The 12,545-nt window shown below is 40.9% G+C and overlaps 1 protein-coding gene across 3 annotated transcripts in view; it reads left to right on the top strand.

Moving 5' to 3' along the window:
- Positions 1-12,545, top strand: part of LOC112118249 (E3 SUMO-protein ligase ZNF451) — an 84,500-nt gene that overhangs the window by 48,389 nt on the left and 23,566 nt on the right. For all 3 annotated transcript variants that reach the window (XM_024216493.2, XM_024216494.2, XM_024216491.2), the window contains exons 10-13: positions 365-2,019; positions 5,426-5,560; positions 6,584-6,714; positions 7,001-7,187. In XM_024216493.2, coding sequence (XP_024072261.1) covers positions 365-2,019; positions 5,426-5,560; positions 6,584-6,714; positions 7,001-7,187 — 2,108 coding nt within the window. The remainder of the gene's footprint in view (positions 1-364; positions 2,020-5,425; positions 5,561-6,583; positions 6,715-7,000; positions 7,188-12,545) is intronic.

The raw sequence follows: 12,545 nt of genomic DNA, 5'->3' as shown, positions 1-12,545 counted from the left end.
GCCGCCATCGGCCAAACCTGCGGCCGCGGCAGGTAAACAAACCGGCCCGGCCCGCCAAGGATCAAGTTTGGGAACCACTGGTGTATGCGAAACAATCTGTTCCACCTTACATTTTGCTGTGAAACTGGGAGTACCTTTCCCAGACCTGAAGAAGAGCTCTGTGTGGCTCGAAAGCTTCTCTCTCGCCAACATAAGTTGATCCAATAAAAGATATTATCTCACCCACTCTCTAGTATTTCCTTAGTAATTTATGTAGTTAGTGGTGGGAGATGTCTGTGGAGTATTTTAAAGGATCACTTTGTAGGTACATCTGTAAAGTTTGGAATATTTAAACCTGTGAATGTCATTTTTATATCTGATTTAGAACTCGTTGTCGTAATGCTGGTCCTGTATCACTGTCGGAAAAGAGCATCTCCCAGGTTGCAGAAATATTTAAAGCAAGAGGTCACTGTCAAAACTGTGACAAACTCTTTGTAAATGAAAGCCAGATCAACCAGCATAGCCATGCAACTCAACACAAAGTTAAAATTATTACCACAATGGAAGAGTCCATCTTGATGTTTTGCCATATTAATGAAAGAAATAAAAACCCATCTCAGTTGAGGCAGATTATAAATCAGTCAAGATCTTCGCTCCTTAAGAGACCATTGACTTTGAGTGAGCCTGTCTGTGAAAGCGAGTCTGCCATTTCAAAAAGGAAAAAAGATTTAGAAGAAAAAAATCAAGAGGCTGGAGTAAGCCTACATCAAGACAATACAGGCAAAATAAAAGCCTGGTTCTGTGAATGCCTTCTGAAGTTTTCTACTGAAGAGTCAGTTGAAAAGCACATTTTGTCAGCAAATAGAATCTGTCACAAGTGTGCTGTATGTGGGAAGCTTGCTGAAAACTCAAGCATCATCCGTCTGCATATGAGTCGGTTCCACGGAGGAGCACACTTAACTAACTTCATTTTCTGGTGCCGGGCATGCAATACAGACCTACTGAGAGAAGAGAACATTATGGCACATGTGACTGAATTTCATGGTGGACATTCTTACTATTATGAACAGGAAGCTGTAGAGAACGAACCCCTGGCATCCTCTTCTGACACACTGTGCAATATCTCCATTAAATGGAAAGAGCGTCTTCCTAGCCCTGTGGATCAGTCCCTTGAGAGAAGTCCTATTTTAGGAAAATGGCAGTGCTGCATTTGTGAGGAAATGTTTGAGTCTGAAGACAGCGTTAAACAACATTGTATGTCTTTAGGAAGCCATCAGTTTCACAGGTATTGCTGCGGCTTGTGCAAAAAGCATTTTCACAAAGTGGAAACACTATACCGACACTGCCAAGGGCAGCACAGCCAAGAGATACAGGTTAAATATTTTTGTGGCCTTTGCGGTGATCTCTTTTTCGATGTTGAGGAAGAATTTCTAATCCACTATAAGGGTTTCCATAGCACAGATTACATGTTTGTGACTGAAGAGTCAATAAAAAATAAAGATGACATTACACTATTAGAAAAAGGTGACTTTCTAACCTGCGGCTGCCGGGAAGAGTACATGTCCAGAATAAACAGAAAGGAAGATCACCGGAATTGTCAGAAAACCCTACTGGAAAAAGGCAATCTGTGGTTTCGCTGCTGCTTCTGTTCAGCAACGGCACAAAATTTCACAGACTTGAATGACCATCTCAGCAAAAGTCACACCCCAAGGAAAAGCCATGAAGAGATGTATGTTGTGAGATGTGGTGCATGCAACAAAAATTTCCACGATATTGTGAGTGCCCATCAACACTATCATGATAAACACTGCTTCTTGCAAAAGCCTGATATAACACATTTCGGATCAGAATCAGAAAGCAAAGTCTTCAACTTTACAGCCAGTGGTGCTTGTGTGGACAAGAAGCCTGATAAACTAAAGTTTCCAGCAAATGTAACTAAAGTTAAAAAAAAGGCAGAATCTCCTTCTCTAAAGAGAGAAGAAGATAGAAGGAAAGAAAGAAGTGAGAATAAAGCATGTTCTGAAGAACATGGTGAAGAAGGTATGTAGAAATTATGGCTTTAGTTTGTTTTTTAATGCACAATAGGAAAAAATTACGGTTGTAATATGCTCATATAGAAATTGTTCAACAGAACACGTCAATATACCATGCGCCTATATCCAGTCTGTACATATGAAATAATGAAAACTCAGTTATATGTTTAAAGTTGTAATTTTAGTGAGTTTCTTGTGCCAAATCCCGAGAACTAAAGTTGAACTTTTTATTATTAAAATGCTTTATAAAATCTGTTTCTTGTTTGTACAATGCAAATAATTTACCAAGACTCTGTGGGCCATGCTTAACATGGAATTCTGTACTGACCACAGGAATTAGCTGGAACTGGACAGCAGTCTTCAGATGCTGCTCTTCCTCTTTTTCTCCTCTCAATCACCCTTTCTATGAAGGGAGAAGACACTCCAGTAGTAGGTAAAGTCAAAGCTAGGGAAAATCACGTGGAAGCTGTGAGAACCACATAGCAAGAGGGGGTAGCTTTTGACTCCAAAATGTTTGCCATTCAGGAAAAGCATTCCTTCTACCCAACCTGGTGTACATAAGCAGCCACTTATAACCTGCATTACTACTGTACCCCGCCTACTATTAAGTGGTGTTTTAAAATGAGCAAACAGCTGATGTCCCTGTGGGAGATGCCCTTGGAGAGACTTGGGCCCAGAATCGCTCATTATCAGATAAAAAGGGACTTGGGAACACTTGGTATCACTTAAAAATTCCCTGTCATCATGAAAAGACCAACAGTAAAGGGATCCAAACAGATTCCTATCAAAACCTTCCCTTTGGATAAGGCAAATGGTTGCAACGTGGAGTCCTCACAGGGAATAGAAGTCCTTGGAAGACCAGGGTGGGTAAAGAAAGGTCTCCTATGAGAATACAAAGTGTGTGTGTGTACGTATGTAAGAGAGATTCTTCTATTTTCTTTATACATATATGTGTGTGTGTGTGTGTGTGTGTTTTCACTCACTCTCACATGCACATGCACTCACATACAGTGATGCTGGGTATCACAGCCTATTATTAAGGTTGCCTCATGCTTTCTATTATAAGACTGGTTTCATTTGCTTATAACTTTTGCCAGACTATAATCATTTTCACTGAAATTTTCTGTACAGGTTGTGTGCCTCAGGCTGAATATTTCTGATAAATTATTCTGTAACTATTTCCGAGAATGAAGCTAGGGAAAAGTAGCTTGTGGCCTTATTAAAAAATTCTGGCAACCATTTATTTAAAATGCCCCCATGCTTTTGAGCAGAGACTTGAAATGTAGCCAAGAGGTGGCCTTTTTGTCAGGACTGTGCCTTTTTCTGTCCCCTATCCAAATTTAGCCAATTTATAAGCCATTGCACATGCTCAATCGACACTTGATACTGGGTCAGAGCTAAAATCCCCAGAGATTATTTGCACCGAGCATGCTCCAGCACAGAGCTGAAGAGGGATGAGCAGGACTTTCCCTTAAAAAGCAGCATTTCCTGGCTGCTCCAGTCCATGATGAGTCCATGTCCTGGCACTTGAACTAAGAGCAGGAGACTCCCCTGCTGGATCCATGCAGCGTGGAGGAGGAAGTCACCTGAATCAAATGCAGAGAGGACAAGAGCTGGATCTGAGGATGATCTAGTAAATGAGACAAGAAGCCTCGGGGGGAGAGAAGACTGATACTGGGAGCCAGGGAGTGAAATATAGGGATGGGAGACCATGATTGGATGAAGAACAAGGGGAAATTTGGGACTGGCTGGGCAAGAAGGCTGGAACTAGGAACCAGTGGGGTGAGACACAAGCAAGATAGGTCTGATGAGGAGCCATAGTGTGGAGTGGGAGCTGGGACTGACTGGGCTAAGAGATTGGAACAAGTACACAGTGGGAGTGGGGGATGCTGAAACTGGATGAAGAGTTTATGGAGGGAGACTGGGACTGGAAGCCAGTGGGGACAGTGAACACGGGTATGGCGATGAGTCAGGGAAGAGAGAGATCAGATGAGAAGCCAGGATAGGTGACTTGGGACTGGCTGGGCAAGGAGAGAGGGAGGGGAACAAAAAGATCTGGATGGTGGTGGGGACTGGGTGTGGCGTGGCAAGGAGACTGGGATGCACAGTCCAGATGCTGAAACTAGGATGGGATGGGCAGGAGACTGGGCCTGTGATGGGAAGCCTGAGGAGTAACTAGGATTGGCTAGGTGAGGAGACTGGGTCTGAGACAAGGAGCCAGGGGTGGGAAGAAACAGGACTGGGACAGGAACAAGTTGGAGGGGACTAGGCAGAAAGAGGAATAAGGGAAAGAGGTATAAGAGCTTAAGGGAAAGAGGTATAAGAGTCTGTGCCCCCTGGAGCACACTGCCCTGCAGAGCCTGGCGTGGAATCCAAGATTCCAGAGTTTCTCCTTTCCTCAGCTTGTCTAGCAAATATCAGTAAAACCTGTTGGCAAAGTCTGTGTCATCTCCCTCTAGTAGCTGATCCACATAGAGAATGAAAACCTACTACAGCTGTCAGTTATTCTGTTAACTTATGTGGCAGAAGTCTGTGCAGTGGATTTTAAGGTTCCAACCTGATGGCCCATGTGGGTGCCACATGATGGAATTTGGTTTTGCAGGTTTTTAATTAGCTTTTTGTGGGTGATTTCGTATGTTAAAGGGACATTATTAAGGTTGCAAAGTTAAGCACTGAAACATTAGGAAATGCTAGAATTAAGGCTATTGTAATCTTTGTTGGGCCCGCTTGTATGTATTCATTATGATAAGGGTCTTTATTATATGATCACGCACTGTGCTTGACTTTCCAATCTTAATAATGATCCTTTAACATAGTTTTTTGTATGTAATAACTTAACACAGCTTACATTATTAACTGCATGGGTTTTTCTTTGCCCACTAAAATGCACATTCTGTAAATGCATGTTAGATATTTTGTTATAATATGACCAACACTCCCTGTTCATATGCCATGTCTTTGCTGATCATGGAGTTGGCCAGTTGTTAAAAATCAACTTCGTTTTAATGTGTTGTGTTGTAAATTCTAAAACTAAATTGGATGATCAACAGCTTTAATGTCTTGTAGGAAGTTTGATAGAGCATAAAAAGGGCATATTTTATGCTTTGTGAACACAGTTCCATCTTGAACTAATAGTTATTACATGCCTCAAATATAGAATCCTGAGTGTGGTTCTCTGCCTAGTAAATTTACAGATTACTAAAAGTTACCTCAAGTGGTTAAAAAAAAATTGCTATGAAACTAATTACATTTGGTGATCATACTATGTTATAGTTTTAAGAGTTATTGCTTAGAATTTCTTACAGAATTGCAAATTCTGTGGATTTCTTTTGAAAGCACAAATGAGTTTGGAGATGTACAGGTTGAATAAAAACAGAGATAAATTTAAAATATATATTCTTATCCATTTGAAGACAGTGAACTGCCAGATTTTGACTATCTGCGCACCATGACTCACATCGTGCTGGTGGACTTAGACAACTGGGGAAGGTTTTTCATTCATCTGCCAGCCAACCTGAACCAAGGGACATTTGTCTGGGGCTTTCAAGGTAAAAATTATCTAAGAAAATAGCACAGAGGGCTTAACAGAAACCCATATAAATACACTAACAGCATCCTAGAACCAGACTGGACAAAGAACAGGATCCTTGTTGTAGTCCAAAGTGGACCTTCTATTTCATCAACATGGTGTTTACAAGGCAGCCACCTATAGAAAACTAAGATGATGGGTTCTAAAATACTAACACAAAAACCCATTTAATAAAGAGCATTGCTGCCTGTTAGCTAGAGAACTTCCTTAAGAGAAAACGTAAATGTTAGCTAACCCTCTCATACTGGAAGTTTGACTTCTGTGTGTGACTTAAATGTGTAGCTGAGAGCTGTGAAAGGAATGATAAAGAAAGTGGTTTGTGCGATCCCTCTTGGTCATTTTCACAATTCACACTTACCAATAAGGGATCTCTTGACTCACAGCATTACGTACTTGTAACTTGTTTAAAATATTAAAACTTTTCTTGTACACAAGCTGGTGATTGTGAAAACTCCAGAATGTGTGGATTTATGTGAGACATAAACTAATATCCGATAGATACTCCAATTATATTAGGCATATGTTGAAACAGACTGTACATATTATATAGTAACTATAGTGAGATCCCTTATTTGAATAACGTATCTAATATATTAATATTTTCTTGTGGAAACCTCTGATTATGACCCTCAGATAAGTTGTGTTAAACACTTTTTGTGTTGGGAGGCAGCCTTTGACACAAGATGTACCTATTTATATGTATGGTAACTATATTCAGACTTTCTTCACTTCTGATCCTGAGAAGATAACTCTTACAAAAACTAATATTAGAGGCACCATACAGATACAGTTTACCCCATACATCAATCTCTTTTAGAAATATAGAATGGTATTTAGTTTTCTACAATGTTTAGTCAAGAAATAAGATGTTCCATTTTTCAAACCTATTCATTTGTTTTGTCATTTTCCTCTCCTTGAACTGTTTGACTGCTGTTGCTTATGATGATGTGGTGGCATGCATCTTTTATTCTTTGTTGCTTAGGAGGACACAGCAATTGGAAGCCTCCAGAACAGTGCAAAATCTTTAATTACCTTAATAAGATTGGATGTTTCTTCCTTCATCCACGCTGTGGTACCAGAAGAGAAGCAGCAGACTTTGCACTCTGCATGCATGTAAGTCGTTGCTCTATTTTTGTGGTTTGTGTTTTTGTTGGTGATAAGGTGCATGGGGATGGTATATTTGTGTACAGTAAAGTACATTATAAAACAGTCATGATGAAAATTGCCATAATAAAACTTCAGATGAGAAGAACAGATAGTGGATCTGACCAGAGAAAAAGGGAAATGGTTTATAAATATAATGTTTAAAGGGAAACTTCTTCTGCAGAGGAGTTTTCTGTTTCAAAAGGCTACCTGGTAACGGAATGTTTAGTTTAATGTCTCCCTCACCCCCACATAGGCTGGCCGTCTGGATGAGCACCTGCCCAAACAAATTCCTTTCACCATTCTCTCTGGAGACAAAAGCTTTCTAGAACTGGAGGACCAGTTTAAGAAGACTCAGCGGACAGCTCATATTCTAAACCCTCATGACATCGATGGAGATATGATGTGTGCCTTACTAAACAGCATTTCAGATACTACAAAAGGTAGAACATAAACAATTAGTAGAATCCAACCAATAAAAGAAAGACATCACTGCTGATAGCAACGGTTATACTGTTACCTGTAGTGTTTCTTTAGTTAGCGTTCTTATTTAATGAATTGATCTACAGCTAAAATTGCATTTTTTACTAATATGATTCTTAACTGGGAGGCATGAACAATGAGGAAAGAAATAGTTCAACATATCCTAGAGATTGGAATTATGGACAGAAAATAAAATGAGATTCAACTTGGAAAAACACACACACTAATACATCTGGAGGGAAATGGTCTGGATAACAGACGGACTGGTAACACTGCCTATTATTAAGGTTGCCCAATGCTTCCCATTATAAGACCCTGTTTTCAGTTGCATATTACTTTGCCAAACTTTAACCATTTGGGCTTACATTGTACATTCTGGGTGTAGGCTGCAGGCAAAATACTTCTGGAAAATTTCAGCCGAAACAATTCAGCTGTTTGCAAGAATAAAACTAGGGGGAAATATTTTACCTGTGGTTTTTAAAAAAAAAAAAAAAAATGTTCTTGAGATCTTTTCTTTGAAATGCTTTTGGCAGAGACTTGAAATTTGGCCGGGGAGTGGCTGTTGTGGTTAGGAATGTGCCTTTAGCTGTCCATGTGAAAATCCACCCAAATTTGACGAAGTTATAAGCCTTTGAGAAAATCTCAGTTGGCACATGGTCAGTAGACTTTTATCACCTACAGGTTCCAAAGATTCACTTGGTCCTCTCACAGCGCCAGTGCTGAACTGAATGCACATACAGCGTTCCCACTGAGGGATTAGGAATGCTTTCTCTAGTCCAGGGCTATGAAGGCTCAGAAGGACTTTAACTGTAATTGCTGCTCCTAGCTCCTCTGAGCCAGGGTGGGGACTGGGGCACTGGAAATGACAGAGCCTTTCTCTCCTTTGCTCTGTGACCTCCTGTTATCATCCATGGAACAGGAATCTATCCGATTTGAATGCAGAGGGGACAAAAGTTGGATCAGTGTGAAGGAGTAGAAGATTGGGACAAGGAGCCTTGTGAGACATGGATTAGAAGGGAGGAGAGAAACTGGGAGGTTGGAGGGGGAACCTGGTACTGGTTGGTGAGGGGAGTCTGGGACTCATTGAGCGTTTTAAACTGGGACTAGGAGCCCGTGGGCGGGGGGGATCTGTCGCCCAGGGGTTCTCAAACTGGGGGTCGGGACCCCTCGGGGGTCGCAAGGTTATTACATGGGGGGGCCGTGAGCTGTCAGCCTCCATCCCAAACCCCTCTTTACCTCCAGCATTTATAATGGTGTTCAATATATTAAAAAGTGTTTTTAATGTATAAGGGGGGGTCACACTCAGAGGCTTGCTATGTGAAAGCGGTCACCAGTACAAAGTCTGAGAACCCCTGCTGTAGCCAGTTGTCTGTGGAGGAGAAAATACAGAGATCAGACAAAGAGCTGGCAAGAGGTGGGTAACTGGGACTCACTGATCAAAGACTGGGAAAAGGAGCCAGGGAGGGGTGAGGTGGAAGACTGAGATTGGATGAGGAGCCAAAGGAGTGAGGCTGGGGTGGGGAGGAGACTGATAGGACATGCTTGTGCAACTTCAGTTGGAGAATAGATTTGGGGTGTTTTGTTTGAATGGGCCTACGTTACCAAGCAATCCAGATCGTTGTATATGAATGCCCTGCCACAATGCCACTAATCTTTGTCATGCTGAAATTTTATCAGCAGTGATTTTATATTTACTTCCAGATCATTAATGAAAATGTGGCATAGCATTGGGTCTAACGCAGATCCCGGTGCAACTTCAATAGAAACACCCACATTCAGTGACGATTCCCCATTGACTTTTTTGAGCTGTGTCAGTTATCCAATTCCTAATCCATTTAATGTGTGCTTTGTTACTATTGTATATTGTTAACTTAATCAGAATGTCGTGTGGCACTAAATCAAATACCTTAAAAAAGTCTAAATTTATTCCATCTACACTGTAACCTTGATCGACCAAACTTGTAATCTCATCAAAGAATGAAATTGGGTTTGTTTGGCAAAATCGATTTTTTTTTTCCGTAAAATAATGTTGACTGGCATTAATTACATTCCTCTCCATTAATTCTTTATTAATCAAATCCAGTATCGGCTTTTTCATTATTTTGCTCAGGATTGATGTGAGGTTAGCCCACCTACTTACAAGGGTTATCCCAACTTGCCCTTTTTGAACATTGACACATTTGAACATTCCAGCATTCTGGAATTCCCCTGGTATTCCAAGATGTATTAAAAATTAACATCAGTAAATCAGAGATCTCCTCAGCCATCTCTTCTGACTCTTGGGTACCTATCAAGCTATCAGTACCTGCTTATTTTAAAATGTTTACCTCTAATAGATGTTGTCTAATGGACTGGAAAGTACTTCATCCTCATGTAATACAGGTACATCATCCTGCTTCTTTTCAACTACAAAACAGAAATATTTATCGAACATTTCTGCCTCTTCTCATCATTATTAACGATTTTATTGTCTTCCTCTAATAATGGTTCTATACCATTGCTTTGATTTCTTTTGTTCATAGCAATGTACTTTTCAAAAAAGATTATTAGCCTTAGTCCTGCAAGCCAGAGATATTTGCCCTGACGTCTTGAGCTTCCTTTCTCAATTTTTTTGCAGTTCAAAACAGTTGATATAAATGAGAAGTTATCTTCCCTTTTTTTCCATTTTTTATTAAATATTCCTTTATTTCTAATTGCTGCCTTCACTTTGCTACTGAACCAGTAGCAGCTTTTAGCCAAAGTTGTTCTCTTGGTTGTGAATTTTGGCTCTTTGACCCTCTAATAAACTCTCCTTAGATAATTCCATTTTCATTCAGAGTTTTCTGTCTAAGTTTTTCCTCCCAGTTAAATCAAGGTAGCAATAAACACCAACAAGAAAACCCTCTCATGCTGTAACAATGCCTAGCTGGTGCAGGAGGATTCCTATTAATCAGCTATGTCTGTCAGTCTACAGAGACATCTGGTGGCTGAACTGGGGTATTGCTGAAGTAATGAGGTTTTTGTGTGTGTGTGATGTTTTGAGAAGAAACAGCCATGGACTCACGAATACATTTGTCCCACACCTCCTTTCTCCGAGGCCCCATATTTCAATACCTAGTGACATTGCTTCCCCTTGGAACAGCCACAGCGGGTAGGGTTGTATCACAGGAGATAAACATTTTGAGGAGAGGTGCATCAATGGGGAGGGTGGCTAAAAAGGAGAGAACAAATGTGGTGCCAACTTTCTTTTTCATTTGTCTTTATAATTAACTTTTTGGCACTAATAGTAGGGATTTCCAACAATGCTTAGCAACAGAAAGTCTTGCTAACTAACTTCAGAACATCCAGTTTAATCAAGTCAAACACCTACAGTTTTCTAGAAAACCTTCTTGTGACTTATAATTTCTCTTTCAAACATGAAAAAAATCTTTTAGTAACTGAGCTGGGTTAAGACACTACTACAAAAATATTCTCATTCCATTCCTTTGATTGTGTATTATACAATTTGCATAATTATAGGGGAGTAACAGACAACTAAGAATAATAGTCTCAATGTGTGTTGTAATTCTATAACCCTGTTATAAACTTGTTCAAATAATTGAATCCACAAGGAATATTACACATCCAAAGTAACCTGAGTATTTTTCATACAGTAACTTCTTTGTTGTCCTGCTCAAGTGTAGCTGTTTAAAGTGTTTATTGATGTGAGTAATAGAGTTCTACCTTCCTAAGTTTGGGCTGTTCGTATTTTTTTAATTATCTTGTTTTTCATCAGCCTGGGTTAGCAGCTGCCAAAGCAAATTTTCCTTAAAGGGCAGGGAGTTGAGGGAAACAAAGGATGTGTTGGCTCCTAAACTCATGAAAACGCTTAAATGACTAAAGAAGGCAATTAAAAGACTGAAGGCCTTTGTCCTTCAGATAGCTATGCAGCTTCATCTCCTGCATTTCGAAACCTAGAAAATGCTGTGGGGAGTTTGAAAACTGTTGTCAAAAAAATATACTGTAATTGTCTGCTGAAATAACGAGTTAAATATAGGGAATTAGTTAAATATTTTCAAAAGCTAAAAGGTTTAATGACATTGGGAGAGGGTGCTCTCCCTTTAGAGGTCTGAACTATCCCTGTTTAAATACCTTTTCTCTAAAGGTTGAGTGATGTGTAATCGATCCATACTTCTGGATTCATGTCCATCATATGACTTTTTTATTATTTATGTTAAAAATAACTCATGTTGTGCGGTAATGTCCATTGCACTCACGGGGCAAGATATATTCCCTGCTCCAGAGAACACAATCTGTTTAAACATTTCTAGCATGTAGATGCTCTGTACATAAATTAGAAACACTGGTTTAGATACAAAAGTGTAAAAAAACAAAAATAACTCTTCCCTGCCAACCACTCCCCCCAAAAAACTTCTCCTCTTCCTTATCTTATAACACTTCCTAAATTAAGTAAGTCTCAGGAACTCTTCTAGGAGGAAGGGCTGCTTCACCTACATTATTGATGGAAGGCCTGTTAGGGAAGGCTGGAATGTCATTGCTGCGGTAATGTTATCCAGGCTGCTAAAGGGTTACAGCTGCTCAGTGCTTCTATTCTTGGAGCTCTGGTGTTAACACTAGCAGATAGTGCATGCTGCTAATTCAGCAGACCTCAGTGTTGCTCATAAAGGAAGACCATAGGCATAGTTTGGTGACCAGAGGCACTTGGACAGGTTTATTGCCCACAGGCGCAGTCCCAGCATCACATAGAAGCTACAAGTACACTAACACATGAGTGCCCGTGACAGGAGGAGCTCAGCAGTGGGAATTTCTGCTGTCCCCTCGGCCACACAAAAAGTTAAGGCGAGGTACCCTGACATTTATAGACTGAGACAAACAACTTCTGTACTGTACTACCTTAGGTGTTTCATGACATCTGCTTTTTACCTCCCCTTGTACCTTGCTCCAGATATCTCGGGCAAAACATCCTTATTCGTCACTTCTGTCAAACCCTCTTATCTTCTGTTAGGTCAGGATATACCTGTGCTAATCTTTTGGAATGTGTTCACATGCATACCCAGTATCTGTTGCTTCTTAGGAGTGCCTCTGTTTTATCAATGCTAGCAGTACCCTTGTCAAATTCATGTATCAGACCGTGAACTTGTAAGCAGGGCCGGCTCCAGGCACCAGGCACCCAAGCTGGTGCTTGGGGCGGCACCTGGAGGGGGGCGGCACGGCGCTCCGGCCGCCGGGGAGAGCGGGGCCACAGCCGGGCTCGCTGCCCTCCCCCCGGCGCTCTGGCCGCCCTCCCCCCGCGCCCTGCCCCCGGCGCTCTGGCCGCCGGGGTGGGGGGGAGAGCCGAG

This window comes from Terrapene carolina, unplaced genomic scaffold (assembly GCF_002925995.2).
Source record: "Terrapene carolina triunguis isolate 2854851 unplaced genomic scaffold, T_m_triunguis-2.0 Scaffold42, whole genome shotgun sequence".
Taxonomy (NCBI): Eukaryota; Metazoa; Chordata; order Testudines; family Emydidae; genus Terrapene; species Terrapene triunguis.
Note: the sequence above shows the minus strand (reverse complement) of the source record. Positions and strands in the feature narration are given on the sequence as shown.